This window comes from Lissotriton vulgaris, chromosome 7 (assembly GCF_964263255.1).
Source record: "Lissotriton vulgaris chromosome 7, aLisVul1.2, whole genome shotgun sequence".
NCBI classification, from domain to species: domain Eukaryota; kingdom Metazoa; phylum Chordata; class Amphibia; order Caudata; family Salamandridae; genus Lissotriton; species Lissotriton vulgaris.
The window spans coordinates 579,896,635-579,916,262 of record NC_141695.1 but is presented as its reverse complement, the minus strand read 5'-3'; the positions used below and the strand labels follow the sequence as shown (position 1 = coordinate 579,916,262).

Below are 19,628 nucleotides of genomic sequence, written 5' to 3'. Positions count from 1 at the left end.
AACCTCTCGCTGAGATGTTACATAGCAGAGTCACACAATGGGGCATCCCGCTAGCAGACGGCATACACATAGTATCACTATACGCTGACGATCTGCTCCTGTACATTAGAGATCTTAATCACCTACCACTGGAATTATCGGACATCTTCCGATCATTCGAGATCATGTCGGGCCTAAAAGTCAACTGGGCCAAATCGGGGGCGTACCCATTTGCTCCCTACACCCCAGACCCTGAGCTCAGGATCAATGGTGAGAGGTTGCCATGGCACCACACCACGTTCAAATACCTGGGAATACATATATATAGAAATCCCCCGGATATCTTAGATGGAAACTTGACACGACCCATCACATCCATAAGGTCCCAAATCGCCTTTTGGAAGACTCTCCCATTCAATGTGCCGAGCAGAGTAACATTAACGAAAATGATTGTCCTACCCAGACTACTATATTACTTTGCAAACATTCCACTATACGTCCCGGTCCGTACTTTCAGGGAACTAGAAACCATGATCAGAGATCTGATCTGGAACACGGGAAGACCCAGAGTGGCGCTGACCAAATTGTATACACCCGTCAGCGATGGAGGCCTTGCGGTTCCAAACCTGGAACTTTATTACCTGGCGGCACAACTGCAATGGGTAGTGGCTTGGCTATCAGGCAGACATCAGGAAGACACAGCCACAGCTGTGGATACATTATCCTCATTGCAGATACACTCACTATTCCACCCACTGACGGACACAAGGAAACACACTCAACTGCATGTCGCGGTAGCCGTAAAATGCTACTCTCGATGCCTACGACTTACCAAAGCCATAAAACCGTATGCCCAGTGCTCCCACTCCTGGGCACCCCCAAGGCTACGGCTGTGGTCACGGAAGCAGCTATGGAGCACTGGACACGCTCAGGAATAGAAACCATGGCGGATTTATACGCCGACGGCGCCCTGATCCCTTTCGCGACACTCGCCACTGACACGGGATTACCGGTGGGACAGTTCCTACAACACGCCTCCATAGTTAAAGCATTCACACAAAAGTGGGGAAACATCACTGAAGAACCTCCCACACACCAACTGCTACAATGTCTTCATGTCATGGGGAATGGCACACATGTAGTGCACTGGCTGACCCAAACGCTGTTAACACACACACAACGCACCTTACAACCATTGCGGGATAAGTGGGCAGCGGACAGGGGGAAAGCCTGGATGGACAAGGAGTGGGCAATGGTACTGGCGAGCCCCAAGAACATCCCCCGCAACGCACGCTTCAAGCAGATCCAGTTCTACATATTACACAGGGCATACCTCTCCCCGGATAAAATCAACCAATACTTCCCAGGAGCCGCGACAGGTTGCCCGAGATGCACGCTAGAGGGGGCGGACCTCCTACACGTGCTGTAGCAATGTCCGCAGGTCCAAACATACTGGCGGTCAGTGTTGCTGATACTCGAGCGGAGCACGGCCATGCCGATTCCTCACACGTGGGAAGCATGCCTATTAGGCCTCTACCATAGGACCAAACAAAACAAAGTCCCCTCCCGTTTTTGGGACCTTGGCCTTATTGCGGCCAAGAGACTAATCACCAAACACTGAAAACACGCAGAACCGCCCCAGACAGAACACTGGCGCACCTCCCTGGACAACTGGGCAAAAGCGGAAAGCATTTTCCTCCACAATGAGGAGACGGCAGGACTGCGGCAGTTCCCCATCGCGACACTCTGGGACGAGATGCTAAACTCCTTCCATGGAGAGTGCCACTGCAGGTGGTGGTCCCGCTGATGGCATTCTCGCCTGACCGGCGGGGCGGGATCCACCCCCCCGTCCCCCCGGCCCACCCACGACGTACACACACCGCTGATGACGCACCACCCTCCCCGAGCTGGTAGAGCAACCACGGGCAGGTTATGATATCACCTCTGAGCCCCCCATTGAATCAACATACATTCACCGCACCACGCAATGCACACCTCCAAGTTTAGCAACACCCCCCCCCCCTTCTTTCTATTTTTACTTTTCCTTTACTCAATGCTAATGAGGCCGACATGATTGAGCTATGATTCCACCATTGTATTCATTGTGATGTAACAGTGTACTATGTGATTTGCTCCGAGACCAACGTATACATTCTTGAGCTGCGAGATACTGTATAATGTGCAATTCATGTTTTCTTTTATCCGGTGAACCAAATAAAGGATATATTTAAAAAAATATATATATATCTCTGTACTTAACCACTTCACTTATATAGCCTTATCAGACTTAAAAACTTAGATGTAAGATAAAAATCTGTTACTGCTTCAATAAGTTGTTATATAACCATACATCTTTCAGTACAACTTCCTTCCTGTGAGAAGATCAGAGATTAGGAAGATATTTCCATAAAATATGCCATTTTTCATCAATTCCTATAGATCTGCCTATGTCTAATACAGCTGTCTGTGGACCACCTTACAAATAAACCTTACAAACAGTAGTAAAGTTTTTTTTTGGAGGTTTTAGGTTGCATGTGTAGCATCAGCATGAAATTGTATGTCATGATATAGGACATGCCACTTGGCAGTTCTTTCCATGTTAAATTATAGCCTCCATTCAGTAAGAATAAAAATATAACTGTACATGATGATGGCCAGGCCCAGACTTAAGTGTTTCCTGCTCATAACACACAGACCCTACGGTATCTCCAGCTTTTGTTTACTGTCCTAATCCAAATCTTAATTCCTTTGTATGTTGCACCACTCAGTTTAAATATTTTTTTGATCAATGTAAAATAAAATACTTTATTTCTGCTTTGCAGATGGTCGTCCTCTCTATGTCCTGAGGCTGGGACAGATGGACACAAAAGGTTTAGTGCGTGCTCTTGGCGAGGAATCCCTCCTTCGACATGTAAGTTTACAGAGTAGTTACGTGTCCATCTGATTGCTTGCAGGATAACCCTAAGCTGTAATTGTTTGAGGACTACATTGGGAAAAAATCTTGAACAGGAACTTTCTGCACTTTTGAAGTACTTGGATAGCAATGTGGGTAGTATGTCTCCTGCACTCATTTGCTCCTCAGACTTGTAGCTTATTCATTTTGCTACTACAATAAATCAAGCTTCATCCTGTCATCCTACTGTTCAAAACTACATTTCTTTGCCGATAGGTACTTTCAATAAACGAAGAAGGCTTGAGACGCTGTGAAGAAAACACAAAGGTCTTTGGTCGACCAATTAGGTAAGAATAAGAAATCAAAGTTAAGAAGTCAAAGTGCAAATAGTGCTTTCCCATGCCTTACTTACTCTTTAAGTTGTTTAACACGAAGAGTGGCACTGTTTCACATATTGTAATACATTCGTTACTTGTCTTCCTGAGATTGCCTCATGATGATCCTAACTTTTGTGATCTAAGTTTCCCTTTCGAGCATGACTCCTGACTAGTTACTCTGAACACACAATGCTTCTGTATAGAGACTGCACCTTAAATATTTTTTTCCACCTTCAAGTTAGGAGCTGAAGGTGGGTGCTCTATCTTTGAAGCTACTTTATGCCTGGAAAACTTACGATACCAAACTACGGTTGTATGATATACCCAAAAGTGGAAAACAACGTGTGCCTCTACCATGCAACCTATACAACGAATGCGTCTTAGCCACGCATTCCTTTACCACGTAAATTTGTGGTAAAGGCATGAATGGTAAAGGGGTATGCGTGGCTAAGGGTGCGACCCCTCCTGCCACCCACCCTAAGCTACAAACTCACCCCTGCCCCCTCCCCGCCCTGCGGTCCAAATACCCATATCCCCTCGCAACCCTCATGCGGTCACTAACCCTTAAAAACTACCTCGACCCTCTCCCCCCCCTTGCGCTGTCCCTACAATTACCCCAACCCCTTCCACTGCCGCTAGGCAAACCCCTGTTTTAAAAAAAACTACCCAGCCCCGCCCCCACAACCAGCCCTAAAAACTACCCGCCCTCCACTAAGCCATAAGAACTACCCATTCCCCTCCCAGTACCCTAAGGCCTAATACCTTAACTCCTAATAAAAAAAATCTACGTGACCCCCCAACCCCCCCGCCCCCCTGAAACTACCCAGTCCTGAACCTCCCAGCCCTGAAAACTACCTCCGACCCAGCCCAGAAAACTACCCCCAGCCCTGAAAACTACCCCCGACCTAGCCCAGAAAACTACCCTGACCCACCCCAGCCCACAAAACTACCCAATCCACCCCAGCCCACAAAACTACCCCTGACCCACCCCGCCCCAAAACACCCAACCCACCTCCTAGCCCACAAAACAATCCTCAAACCGCCCCAGCCCACAAAACAATCCTCAACCCACCCCATCCCACAAAACAACCCCGGCCCAGCCCACAAAACTACTATGATCCCAGCCCAGAAAATTACCCCGACCCACCCAAAGTCCACAAAACTACCCTGACCCATTTCAGCCCACAAACCCAACCCACCCCCCAGCCAACAAAACAACCCCAGACCCACCCTCCAGGTAACAAAATAAATCCCTGCCCACCCCCAGCCCATAAAACTACCAGACCCCCACCCCAGGCTACTAAATTACAACAAAACAACATTGAACAGGTTAGCAATGCATCGTAATTATTCCGCATTGCATCAACAACTATTGAATACTACTTACTTGCGTTGTACAACAATGACTCCTTATGACAAGAGGGTTGGAATGAAAAATACACCATTTCTGTGCTCTCTTTGATTTTGTACGAACTTACAGAGTCAGTTTGGCTTCTTATTTATAACCTTTGCAGCCTTCTTGAGATCACACTGAAAATAGCTGTTCCTTATGCCAGCATTTCAAGTCAAATGGACTATCTGTACCCCTAGTAGTTGAAGGTGGGCTTGTTACGCCTCCATGGAGTGAAAAAGATTCAGACATAACTTTGGCTTGCATAAGAGTAAATAGATGCCAATGTGGACTCGTGTAGTGCTTCAAGGGGCCTGCTTCTGGAGGAGGAATTGCAGTTCTCAGACAACTAGCTGTCTGACCAAACTGTACTGAAGTTGAAAAAAACCTGTTGTAGTACCAAAAGGTACAGAGACTACTCCGGTTTCACAGCCTGCGCTGCTAAAATAGGGATGTGATGAGAAGACTCGCCTGAAGCCTCAACTCAAGAAATCGGAAAGCCTGCTACCAAACACAGAGGTTCAGCCTGGAAAAACACCCTTGACACTGAAAGTGGATCGTCCTTGAAAGACTGTAAACAAAGGCACACCCTCTTCAGGGGTTGTTTGAGAACGGACAGAACCACATCCTTTGCACTGAATAGATTCTGAGAACACAAAGGAGGATGTTTCGTCACGTGAATATATATCTGCTTGTCAGGATTCCAAACCAAAATAATATTTTATCGACACCCAACGCAGTCATAGAATGGTTTGTGTAGGCCCATAAACAGTCAAATCAACAACTTCTCCATTTCAGAGTCATTCACCTTGAGCCAAGTCTGGCATTTATTGTAAAATTATATTTGTGGAGACATTTTTACCAGATTTACACCATTGCCAGATTCCTAAGCATTCAAAGCCCAATGAATCAAACAGGCAATCTTTAGTTCATCAGGAACAGCTCCGTATTCTCTGTCACTACTCTAGACCAATTCAAATAAGGATGATTATCCAGTCCAGCCATATGCAGATTTTGTTACATGTTTTGAGAATGCATGGAAAAATTACTTACTGGAGTGAGACATTGAAGAACCTGTACCTCATTAGAGCATCACCTTGTGATAAAACTGCAGCATGCCATTCTGTGATTCATTGTGCAGCATTACAATCTAGTGTTGTAATGGCTGTAGAACAAGAAGGAAACGATTTGCCTATTGAAACTTTGACTAGGACAGAGGGAAATGTCCAGTGCTTACCAATGCTGAATACAGCTTTAAAGAACTTAACAGAGAACGTAAAAAAAACACCAAAGTCATGATGCATAGTGCCTGTGCTTGAGCAGAACTACAAAGCTACACTCCAAAGCTGTTCCACAAAATCGGCTTCATATTAAAGGTCACACCCCTCTTGATTTATAGTAGGGCATATTGATCAACAATAATCTGTTAACCAGCAGGGCACAGAAGCTCCATCCTCTGATAAAATAAATGCTTTGATGTGGCAGTCGAGTAGTGGTGAGCACCCTTCCTTGTGAAGTACACAACTCCTCCTGCCTTTCATTCCAGTGTAAGAGAACACTTAGGTGCCATTGGGTAATGCTGGGCGCATCATCAGATGCAGCAACAGTCCTCGCCTGAAACCCTATACGTCTTCGGACAACTAAACCCTCTTGATGTCGCAGAGGTAGAAAAAGCAGGCTTTTCTGCCATCAGGCGGGACATTGCTCACTCCTCATTGAAAGCATCTCTTCCAGTGGCTCCAATGAGGAGCATGAGAAAGCCAAGGCTATGGGACCTTTTGGCAGGTCCAACGCTGTGCCCAAGGTCCAGATAACGAAACCTAACCTCAGAAGTACTTCCAGGCAGAGGCAAAGTACTTCTTTCAAATGAGTTGTACTTCAAGCCCTGAGCCAAGGTATGAAGGTAAATGACCTTTGAGTTCACTCCGACAACCTGTGCTGGTCGACATCGGGAGCAGCTATTTGCACCTACCAAGCTGTTGCCTAAAATTGTCAAGCTAGTCTGGCAGGCAACACTTCCTTCACCCTAGTGAAGATGCCGAAAAAAGCTGGCAAACTGACACTGAGGTTGGACTCTGCAAAACTGCTATCCTTCTACCACGCCCAGCACCAACCAGAAAACTCTCTTCATATACTCAGACACCGGCAACATCTTCACCAAGGCATCCAAGGGTGAGCCTAGTCATGTGCTTTCATGCATACCCAAGAAGTGCAGGCTTGCGTCTGAGGAGGAGTTATGTTTTAAGGCACCCAGGCCTACCCACCCCAAGAACTGATAGACCAAGGGCAAAAGTCCTCCACTCCAGCTTCTTACTTCAATGTACTTTATTCTACCACAACCTCCCACACTTTGTTCGCCACCATCTCCAGTCTCCTCTGACAAGTCAGTTCACACTTTTTCGTATCAATAGAATCCTTATGAGCTATAAGACCCTTATGATTAACCTCTAGGGCCTATGGATGTGGACGACCATTGGGAGGACTAAGCGGTTGATCCTGTTGACACCCAGAGCCATCACAAAGAGCAAGTGTATTGTCCCTGGGACACACTCGGACATGGAAGTCAACAGTCTTAGGTTCCCTATCAGTGTAAGAAAATAAAAACACCTCCAATGCCCAAAAACCCAGGCCTTCATTGGCTCCACCCTGAGCCACCCAGCGCTCTAAGCAATGGTGGAAGAGCAGCAACCTGTTGCTCAGCAGGACATCCATCGACTCTCTAACGTAACAAACCATTACCACAGACACCTAATTGTGGGAGTGGGGAGCACACTTTAATCACATCAGCTTCTCTTCCAGGGGATACTCATCAATAGTCAGAAGCACAGAAAAGTCCCGCCCCGTGTGGGGACTGCATAGCATTAACATATATATATATATATATATATATATATATATATATATATATATATATATATATATATATATATATATATATATATATATATATATTCTCACTCCTTTGACGCACCAGCCTGTTGCACACATGAACAGTGCCTGTCACAAACTTGTTTGTGGGCTGGTGGGAGGAGCAGGTGGCGTACATCGATGATCTCTTCATTGTTTTTAAGGGCTCTCCGGACCAAGCATTAGAGTACATTCAAGTCTTAAATTCCAATGACATGAACCTAAAATTTACAGGGGAAGTAAGTACAGAACTGGTACACTATTTAGATTTTAGTGTATTTGTAGCTGATGGTAGATTGCAAACAAAATTATATCGCAAATCCACAGCAGGTAATGCTATTTTACATTCTTCAAGCAGTCACCCTAAGAGATTTATCGAAAGTATCCCCATGGGGAATTACTGCGTACAGGGATGAACAATACTAGAGATCTCCATTTTGAACTATCAGCCCAGGAAACCATACATCGCTTTAGACAGAGGGGCTATAGTGAGGAAGTACTCATGAAAGCCATAAATAAGGTCAAATGTAATAACAAAGTGACCTACTTGCTGCCCATGGCGAGTCCACGAAAGGAAAAAGAAAGGGTCAATTCAGGATGATTACCAAATTTTCCAAGGATGCTGGTTGTCTTAAACGCATTCTGAAAAAGAATTGGATTAATCTCCTCTCAGATACTGACCTTCCAATCCGTTGGTCACATATAGGAAAGCGAGATCCCTTTGGGATACTCTGGTCCATAGCTATGAGAACACTGCAGATCCTAAGTCTCCTTCTGGAACAGTTAACAGATTTTACCCTTGCGATAAATGCAAGGCATGTAGGAAGAGCAAACGTGTACAGACATATAACATCCCGGGCCTTAAAGCACCCAAAAAAATAACTAGGTTCCTCACATGCACCCCATATGCGGTTTACTGTCTGACCTGTCCGTGTGGGCTCTGCTATATTGGGAGCACCACATCCCGCAAAAACTCGAATTCTTGAACATTTGCGGGCAATTGCTAATGCAGATGAGTCGTATCCAGTTGCGCGGCATTTGAACCAACATCACAAACGGGACAGAGACTTATTGACATACTTTTGCATAGATCATGTACCCATCAACTCTTGAGGGGGAGACAGGATTCAAAGACTCAGACGTCTTGAGTCACGATATATTATCAATTTACAGAGTAAAACTCCTCATGGTTTGAACAGCAATGAGGAATTGACAGTGCACTTGGGGGACTAAGATGTGAATTAATTATGGTGTATCTTCTTGTGTATGCATCAGTATTGCCTTTCCCTTGTCTCCTAGAATCTAACCAGTATTATTATCTCCATCTATGAATGTTGCGTTATTTATGATCATGTTTGCAGTAGATGCCTCTTGTCGTCATATGAATCAGATATGTTTGCAACGCGCTATGTAATTTTATTTTTTGCAACAGATGAATTTGCCCATCCAGGGCTTTATTGAAAGTTATGATTATCATTGATTGAAAGGATGAAGTGTTCCCAGAGAAATGATGAAATTACTGGGACTCTAAACATTATGTATGAATTATTTACAGTGATTTCATGTTTTTTGACATTTAAAGATGGCGGGATTCCGACACCCAGATTGAAGGGTTTTGCCGGAGTAGTCAGTTCACTGTTTCTGTTGCATTTTCGGTAGCACGAGAGAGGATTTAAAAATAATGGCGACGCTAGCGTTTTGTGCTAAAACATCGAGAAAGTCGATTAGCGGAAACACGTCTGTGTGCGCCCAGAGTTCGTGAAATAAATATATTGTTTGAACTCTCCCCCGTGAGTGCTGTCTTCTGTGGAGCAGGGTACGATTACCCGTTGGCAGTTTGCAGCATATATATATATATTTTTAAAAAAAATTTTCACTGAAAAAACCATAGGTTTGAGGCATGTTTTAGTTAGGAATTCACATTTAAAAAACCTTAGAAATTCACTCAAAAAAAACATTGGTTTCAGGGGCGTTCTAGTTAGCTGGACATTTCACTCGTACAGAACCATTGAAATTCCCCCGTTCTAGTTAGTTCAGCTAACTATAACATGCGCACCCGCAATGCACTGCTGAAGACGTCACATATTACATCACTCATGACATGGTCAGTGACATAACTGATGACATCTCAAATGACCTCACTGATGACATCCAGTAAATGTGTGTTTTTCTGAAAATTAAATATGTTTTATATATGTGTATCTCAAGGTCGATGGAAGAATAAATGGGTATATGAGTGTCTAAATGGAGGATTTTTTAATGAATTGATTGTATAGCTGATTAAGTGTATCTTAGTGAATGCATGGGTTAGTGAGTAATCTTTAAATATATAAATATCTGTATCAGTCTATCACTGTGTATATAAGTGGCTGCATGGGTTGGCGAGTAGCTACATGAGTGTCTATATGGGTTATTACTTTGTTTTTCGAGTATCATTCTGAGTGTCTGTATGGTTCAGTGGGGGGTATTACTTAGTGCATACATACATGCATGAGTGAGTCACTGTATGTGTTGAAGACAGTATGTTTGCAGGACTGTATGGGTGGATGAGTGTGTGTATGGGTGTGTTAATGAGTGAATGACTGTCTCAATAGTGTCTTTATAAGTAACTACATATATTTTAAACTAGTATATGTGAGTTTTGGTGTATATAAGTGAGTATATGTGAGAGTGAGAGATTGGAAGAGTTCCTGTATAAATAAGTATGTGTTTCTATAAGTGATTGTTCAAAAGAGTAAGTATGTGTACGTTTCTTTAGAAGTTAGTGTAGTGGTGTGCGTATAACTGTATATGCAAGTAAATGGATGTTTGATTCTTTATTAGCATGAGTGAATATGTGTGTGAGTAATTCTATGGATGAGTGTCAGTGTGTAACAGGATATATAGGTGTATGAGTACATATGATGAGTGAGTACATGTATGAGTGGCTGTATAGGACTGTTGGTGAATGAGTGGATGTGTGTGTAGATCTTGGAATTACTAAATAGGTGTGTTGTAAGTGGTATTGGTATGTCCATTGTTTTGAAAATGTTAGTTTCTATTTTTGAGTGTGTGTATCAAAGGTTATATTAGGGTGAGAGGAGGTCTGCCACTCTATCACAAGGATGATGTCATCAGTGATGTCATCAGTGATGTCACTTGAGATGTCATGAGTGATGTCACTGACCATGTCTTGAGTGATGCAATATGTGGCGTCATCCGCAGTGCATTGCGGGCGGGCGAGTTATAGTTAGCCTAACTAACTATAACGGGGGAATTTCAATGGTTTTGTACGAGTGAAATGTCCAGCTAACTAGAACGCCCCTGAAACCTATGGTTTTTTCAGTGAATTTCTAAGGTTTTTTAAATGCTAATTCCTAACTAGAACGTGCCTCAAACCTATGGTTTTTTTCAGTGAATTTCAAAAGTTTTTTATATGCAAATGTGTAACTATGCCTCCTGGGCACCCCCAAGGTGAAGCTAGGCATCCCAGTATTGTAGGGGCCATTGTGGAGATTAAGCAAGCTATTGCCCAGAGTTGCAGCGTGGGACCCCATGATTAGAGTAGGCGCCGAGGCGAGAATTATCGAGTCCGCAGACAAATGAGCTCAAGACACTGCCGCGTCGGGAATTGAACACTGGTCCCAGGCCAGACCTCTGCATCAGGGTCTGCCGCTCTAACCATTGAGCCACACTCAGTATTTCAATGAATTTACTCAGTTTTGTCATCTGTGTAATGTGATAGCAGATGTTTAAGACTAACTATGTCTTCTTTACGAGGCGCTTTACAGCATTTTCTTGGCAGCCTGACTCCGCCGGTGCGCCTTCGGGCCCCGCAGACTTGGCTGAGGACCCTGGGACTTCAATGCCGACTGCTCTGGCCTCAGCACCGGAAGGCCCTGAGGATCCAGGTTTGGATCCGGAACGACGCCGGTCCATCTCACTGTACCTTCCATGGCGCCGATCCCAACGGCACCGGTCGTGCCCCCTGCTGTCGCCAACCCCAGCCTCACCCCTAACTCGGACATGGCGCCGGACCTACGTCGCTAGACGTCTGATCCGGCGCCACAATCCATGTTTGTGCCTCTGTTCATCCATGGTGTTCCTTTCAGGCCTACTTGGCAACCAGAGGAGGGTAAGGAGGTCTTGAGGTGTCTGTGGACCCTTTAGTTGACCAAATAGAGGAGCTGGACTGGCGAGAGGACTTGGCCAGTTGTCTGGATACCTCCCCAGAACTTGGCATGCTTTCTCCCCCTTACGTTGCTGCGGACTAGGGAGCGTCATATACTGTTGTATTGTGTAGAGCAGCGGAGGCCTTGGGCCTAGAGCTTCCTACAGTGGCAGTCAGGACTTACCTCCTGACCGATGTGCTTCAACCGGTGGCAGCCTCCTCTGAGCCCCTTCTGCCTTTCAATAAAGCCCTCACAGACGTCCTTCTGGGCACTTGGTCAAAGCCCAGCACAGGGGCTCCTGTGGACAGTAGGATTGCCTGACGCCACCGCCCGGCCCCTGGTGACCCACTTTTCCTCTCCTGACTCTGAGAGATTGGTTGTCCAAGCTTCGTCCTCTAAGGGCGCATTCCCTACTGCTCACTCAGATAGAGAATCCAAGAAGCTGGACCATCTTGGGAAAAAGAGGTTTTCGTCCGCCAGCTTTTTAATTTTTTTATTTACTGATTTTGATATGGCGAAAACTTGACCCGAAGTTATCGGGTATCAGATCGCTTTACACAAGCACCATTTGTGTTACATGAGGACACATTAATTTTTAGCGCTGTGGTCAGTGAATATTGCAAGCCTCTTGTGCCGTTATACCCATACAGTGTGGGATACAGTTGTGCAAGTGCTGCCACAGTGCCTGGAGGAGTCTCAGGCCGTTCTCACCTGTGCAGTGGCAGAGGGTAGAGATGCAGCTAATTTCCCCATCAGATGTGGGCTGGATATGTTAATGTTAATATAACATATTAAGCGCAACAAATACCCGGAGGTGTCTTGGCGCTATGGAACTACAGTAATTCCTAGAGGTTGACTCTTTCTAAATAAGGCTAAGGAACTTATAGACCTGATATGCATGGGGAGTGTATTCCATAACTTTGCCACGCCATAGCCATTGCTTTGTCCCCCCCCAACTAGAAGTGCGAATCCTGGGAACCGTCAGTAGTTTAATGTCAGTGGATCGAAGCTGTCTACCTGGGCAGTACCAAGCAAAAATGTTTCTTAGGAACATTGGTCCCATATTGTTCAAGGTCTTAAACGCTAGGTAAAGCATCTTAAACTGTACACGACCAGCTACAGGAAGCCAGTGGAGTTTATGGATTTCGGTCGAGGCCGATTCATACTTGGGCAGATTTAGAAGGAGTCTTGCAGCTGCATTCTGTACCATTTGCAGGTTTTTTCAATGTTGTTTTACATATTCAAGTACAAACCATTGCAGTAATCTAATTTTGATAATACTAATGCAGTTTTTACCATCTTCCTAGACTTCATAGGGATAGAAGGAAGAACCTTCCTCCGTTTGCTGGGCAAATGTTAGTTTCTTAGCAATTAAAATCCCAAGATTTTTTGCCTTTTCCATTGGTTTAGGCAACCCTCTCATCTCTGTAGGCCACCAGATGCAATCCCATCTTGGTTGGAGTTTGCCGAAAATCACTATTTTTGTTTTCTCCGGATTAAGTTTAAGACAATGCTTGCCCATCCAGCTGTTAATTTGCTGCATACAGTTTCTAAAACGCAGTACAGGAGAGGCTTGCTCTTTATACGCTGCTACTACAATCTGCGTGTCATCGGCATAAGATGTTAGGCTAAAGTCGAAATGCTGAATCAGTGGAGTCAACTCTGACACATAAATAATAAAACAGGATGAACTGAGTGATGAGCCCTGTGGAACCCCACATGGCAGTACATAGGGTCTTGATTTGAAGCCATCCAGAGCTACTGTTTGTGTACTTTCGGTCAGAAAAGATGTTAGCAAGGACAGAGCAAAACCCTTTACCCCTAGTGTTCTCAGGCGGGATTACAATAGAAGGTAATTTACAGTGTCAAACGCCGCCAAGAGATCCAAAAGGATCAGAGCGGCGGTGCCACCACTGTCCATCACTGTCCTGATTTCTTCCGTAGCCTTTATCAAGGCCGTTTCCGTACTGTGTTCTGGACGAAAGCCGAATTGCGAGGAATCAAGCAGGTCATTTTCTTGAACAAACTGAGCTAGTTGTTTATTCATAACTTTCTCCACTATCTTTGCTTGAAAGGGCAGGCTAGCGATAGGTTGATCATTTTGAGGGTCAGATGCATACAGTCTTGTTTTTTTTATCAATGGGTGCATTGATTTGTCCTTACATTTGACGGTAAAAGTGCCTGAGGTGAACATGGTGTTAAAAAAATTCCAAAAGAAATGGACTCACCTCCTTGGCTATACCTCTTAATACTGCAGGGGGGCAAGGATCCAAGGGGGATCCAGATTTAATTTTTCTTGCTCACTAGTAACCGGTGACAAAATGTGAAACTTATTTTTACAGGGGTCAGTGATTGGATTGATCTCGGTACGCTCCTGTGTAGCCTTGACCTCTAAGGTTTCATAAATGTTATTAACTTTATTCCTGAACGTCGTAGGTATATCATCACAGAAACTTTGAGCTGAGCTTCTCCCCAATCCCAAATAATTCTTTAGTTGAATTTATAGCCTTCTCAATTTGTCCAGCAAAATAACATCTTCTTTCTGTAATCAACATCCTCTTGTATTTGGCCAGTGCAGACTTACAATTACTTTTTTCAAGAGTATCATATTGTGCTCTCCAACGTCTTTCCAGTCTACGACAATTTTGTTTTTCCAGTCTCAATGCCTCTGTAAAGCAAGGGGCAAAGGGGGATTGCCGATTCCCTGAAATTTTCCCAATAGGCACTGTGGCCTCGAAGGCTTCATGGAGCCAGTTTGTGTATTTGGTCACTGCCAAATCTACATTTCTACTAAGCTTAGGTCTAGACTTATCGAAATAGGTCTGGTGCATGGTCCCATCCATCCTATTCCAGGCTTTGTACGAATTTGAGTGGGCTATGTCTGCAGCGACCACTAGTACCATAGGGAAAGAATAATTAAAAAGGATGTAGGAGTGATCTGTCCAGGTAAATGGCTGGATGTCTTTTACTATCAAGCTCGGTATAGTTGTAAAAATTCCGTCCAGTGTGTGTCCTGCCTCATGTGTGGGTTTGCGCACCAATTGCGAAAGCCCAAGAGAATCAAAAGTATCTAAAAGGATACTGCCGACACTGGGAAGAACGGTTTCCACGTCGGTATCCCTGAGGCACTACGCCTGGTTGAGGACGTCTGGTTTTTCTGGGGCCGTACAATCCGCCTTACTGGAGATGCCCTTTGATGGCCGTTGCCATTTTGGTGATAAGGCAGACTCTGCGCTCGAGCGCTTCAAGGATTCTAGGGCTACAGCCAGATCCTTGGACCTTGCGGTGACCTCTCGCCCCATGCAGTCTTCTCTTCGCCCCTTCCATGGCTACCGAAGGGATGCCCCACCACGTTCGTCCCATTCTAGCCACCGGTTCATGCAATCTGCCCAGCCTGTGCATGGCTGTGGACGTGGGACCCAGCAGTGTGAATCTGAGGCTAGCAGACGGTCCACTACACCCATACCCCCCTTGGAGCAACCTCCTAGTCCGACCTTTCAGGGCCACCAGAGGCCAGTGGATGGCAGGATTCGCCATCACCTCCCCCACTGGCAAACTATCACGTCGGACAGGTGGGTTTTGTAGATAGTCCGAATGGTCTACTCCCTCCCATTCGAGCCTACCCCTCCTTCCGTGCCACCATCCTTCCATTGCATGTCGGAGGATCACTTGTCCCTTCTCCGCCAGGAAATTGCAGCTCACTTGGCCAAGGGAGGTATCAAAAAGGTCCCAGTGCCAGAAGTACGTTGTGGTTGCTACTCCTACTACTTTCTGGTACCCATGAAGGCTGTCGTCGCCTACCTCCAGACTACTGCAAACCTCCTGCACTCGCTGGGGTTCACTATCAATGTGCTGGAGTCACACTTGACTCCCTCTCAGAAGCTCCTTTTCTTTGGAGCGATTCTGGATACAATGCAGTTTCTGGCTTATCCTCCCGAGCAGCGAGTCTGGGATATTCGGGCTATGATACGATGTTTCTTCCTCCATCTCGGATTTTGCTGAGAATGACCCTGATGCTGCTGGTCCTCATTGCCTCCTGCATCCTGCTGGTGGATTATGCCAGGTAGCATATGCAGGCTTTGCCGTGGGACCTGAAGTTACAGTGGGCGCCGCATCAGGGCAACCTTTTTGATGTACTTCAATTGCAGTGGTGGTTGACAAACCAAGATTGGGTCAGCAGCAAATAACTCTCCCTTCCCCAACCAGAGTTCACAGTAGTGACCGATGCGTCACTCTTGGGATTGGGCGGCCACCTTGGAGAGGCGGAGATCAGAGACTCTCATCTCCGGTGCAGTTCGGCCTCCACATCAACCTTTTGGAGCTCCGGCCGATTTGTCTGGCACTGAAGGTATTCCTTCTCTCTATCAAAGGAAGAGTAGTGGAGGAGTTCACAGATTACACCACCGCCATGTGATACTGCAACAAACAGGACGAGTGGGGTTGTGGACCCTATGTCAAGAGGCTCTTCGCCTTTGGACATGCCTAGAACATCAGCGCATGTCCCTGGTGGTTCATTACCTGGCAGGTTCTCTGAATGCCAAGGCGGACGAGCTCAGCTGTCGGTGCATGATGGATCACGAATGGCGTCCCCACTCGGAGGTGGTGTAAGGTCTCTTTCAGCAGTGGGGAGAGCCTTTGTTAGATCTGTTCGCCAACAAAGAGAATGCGCAATCTCCGCTGTTCTGCACTTTGGAATTTCCAAGGTGGCACTCGCTCGGCGACGCTTTTCATCGCGAGTGGCCTTGCGGCCTCCTGTACGCCTTTCCGCCAAAAAAACTTCTGGCCACAGTGCTGAAGAAGATCAAACGTGACCGGGCCCAAGCCATTCTTGTAGCTCGAAACTGGGCATGAAGAGTCTGGTACCCTGAGTTCTTGAGCATGGCCATCGATCCTCCTTGAGTGGCGATTGAGCGGCAGCTGACAGCTTTTGACCTTCCACCCGAAGTCTGTAATATCTTCTTGACAGCCAGGCATCCCTCAACCAAGTCTGTATACGTCTGAAGATGGAACAAGTTTGTGGCATGGTGCACAGCAAAGGCTGTGGATCTCCTTCTGCCCCCCTTTCAGAGGTAACCTTGTTCATCCTCTCTTTAGCCCAGCAGGGCGTTGCCCTGGGCACTCTTTAAGGCTACCTTTCGGCTATATCCTCCTTTCTTCGCCTTCATGATATCCTTCTCTTTTCAAGTCCACTATTGTTTCTAAAGGGCATTACTCATCTCTTTCCTCCTTCTTCTTTCATAATGCCCCAGTGGGACTTTAATCTTGTTTTGACATTCCTTATGTGGGCTCCCTTTGAGTCTCTACATAACTGGCCTATCAGACTCTTACTTTGAAGACTGCCTTCCTTGTCGCCATCACTCTGCTCGCAGCGTGAGCAAGCTTCAGGCTCTGTCCTCAAAACCTCCTTTACTTGCTGTTCATCCGGACAAAGTAGTCCTTCTCACAAGACTAACTATGTCTTCTTTACGAGGCGCTTTACAGCATTTTCTTGGCAGCCTGACTCCGCCGGTGCGCCTTCGGGCCCCGCAGACTTGGCTGAGGACCCTGGGACTTCAATGCCGACTGCTCTGGCCTCAGCACCGGAAGGCCCTGAGGATCCAGGTTTGGATCCGGAACGACGCCGGTCCATCTCACTGTACCTTCCATGGCGCCGATCCCAACGGCACCGGTCGTGCCCCCTGCTGTCGCCAACCCCAGCCTCACCCCTAACTCGGACATGGCGCCGGACCTACGTCGCTAGACGTCTGATCCGGCGCCACAATCCATGTTTGTGCCTCTGTTCATCCATGGTGTTCCTTTCAGGCCTACTTGGCAACCAGAGGAGGGTAAGGAGGTCTTGAGGTGTCTGTGGACCCTTTAGTTGACCAAATAGAGGAGCTGGACTGGCGAGAGGACTTGGCCAGTTGTCTGGATACCTCCCCAGAACTTGGCATGCTTTCTCCTCCTTACGTTGCTGCGGACTAGGGAGCGTCATATACTGTTGTATTGTGTAGAGCAGCGGAGGCCTTGGGCCTAGAGCTTCCTACAGTGGCAGTCAGGACTTACCTCCTGACCGATGTGCTTCAACCGGTGGCAGCCTCCTCTGAGCCCCTTCTGCCTTTCAATAAAGCCCTCACAGACGTCCTTCTGGGCACTTGGTCAAAGCCCAGCACAGGGGCTCCTGTGGACAGTAGGATTGCCTGACGCCACCGCCCGGCCCCTGGTGACCCACTTTTCCTCTCCTGACTCTGAGAGATTGGTTGTCCAAGCTTCGTCCTCTAAGGGCGCATTCCCTACTGCTCACTCAGATAGAGAATCCAAGAAGCTGGACCATCTTGGGAAAAAGAGGTTTTCGTCCGCCAGCTTTTTAATTTTTTTATTTACTGATTTTGATATGGCGAAAACTTGACCCAAAGTTATCGGGTATCAGATCGCTTTACACAAGCACCATTTGTGTTACATGAGGACACATTAATTTTTAGCGCTGTGGTCAGTGAATATTGCAAGCCTCTTGTGCCGTTATACCCATACAGTGTGGGATACAGTTGTGCAAGTGCTGCCACAGTGCCTGGAGGAGTCTCAGGCCGTTCTCACCTGTGCAGTGGCAGAGGGTAGAGATGCAGCTAATTTCCCCATCAGATGTGGGCTGGATATGTTAATGTTAATATAACATATTAAGCGCAACAAATACCCGGAGGTGTCTTGGCGCTATGGAACTACAGTAATTCCTAGAGGTTGACTCTTTCTAAATAAGGCTAAGGAACTTATAGACCTGATATGCATGGGGAGTGTATTCCATAACTTTGCCACGCCATAGCCATTGCTTTGTCCCCCCCCAACTAGAAGTGCGAATCCTGGGAACCGTCAGTAGTTTAATGTCAGTGGATCGAAGCTGTCTACCTGGGCAGTACCAAGCAAAAATGTTTCTTAGGAACATTGGTCCCATATTGTTCAAGGTCTTAAACGCTAGGTAAAGCATCTTAAACTGTACACGACCAGCTACAGGAAGCCAGTGGAGTTTATGGATTTCGGTCGAGGCCGATTCATACTTGGGCAGATTTAGAAGGAGTCTTGCAGCTGCATTCTGTACCATTTGCAGGTTTTTTCAATGTTGTTTTACATATTCAAGTACAAACCATTGCAGTAATCTAATTTTGATAATACTAATGCAGTTTTTACCATCTTCCTAGACTTCATAGGGATAGAAGGAAGAACCTTCCTCCGTTTGCTGGGCAAATGTTAGTTTCTTAGCAATTAAAATCCCAAGATTTTTTGCCTTTTCCATTGGTTTAGGCAACCCTCTCATCTCTGTAGGCCACCAGATGCAATCCCATCTTGGTTGGAGTTTGCCGAAAATCACTATTTTTGTTTTCTCCGGATTAAGTTTAAGACAATGCTTGCCCATCCAGCTGTTAATTTGCTGCATACAGTTTCTAAAACGCAGTACAGGAGAGGCTTGCTCTTTATACGCTGCTACTACAATCTGCGTGTCATCGGCATAAGATGTTAGGCTAAAGTCGAAATGCTGAATCAGTGGAGTCAACTCTGACACATAAATAATAAAACAGGATGAACTGAGTGATGAGCCCTGTGGAACCCCACATGGCAGTACATAGGGTCTTGATTTGAAGCCATCCAGAGCTACTGTTTGTGTACTTTCGGTCAGAAAAGATGTTAGCAAGGACAGAGCAAAACCCTTTACCCCTAGTGTTCTCAGGCGGGATTACAATAGAAGGTAATTTACAGTGTCAAACGCCGCCAAGAGATCCAAAAGGATCAGAGCGGCGGTGCCACCACTGTCCATCACTGTCCTGATTTCTTCCGTAGCCTTTATCAAGGCCGTTTCCGTACTGTGTTCTGGACGAAAGCCGAATTGCGAGGAATCAAGCAGGTCATTTTCTTGAACAAACTGAGCTAGTTGTTTATTCATAACTTTCTCCACTATCTTTGCT

General features: G+C 46.0%; 1 protein-coding gene across 1 annotated transcript in view; it reads left to right on the top strand.

The window, feature by feature from the left end:
* SEC14L1 (SEC14 like lipid binding 1) overlaps positions 1-19,628 on the top strand; it is a 468,991-nt gene that overhangs the window by 247,049 nt on the left and 202,314 nt on the right. Inside the window, exons 10-11 of the mRNA XM_086930671.1 lie at positions 2,802-2,890; positions 3,149-3,219. Coding sequence (XP_086786797.1) covers positions 2,802-2,890; positions 3,149-3,219 — 160 coding nt within the window. The remainder of the gene's footprint in view (positions 1-2,801; positions 2,891-3,148; positions 3,220-19,628) is intronic.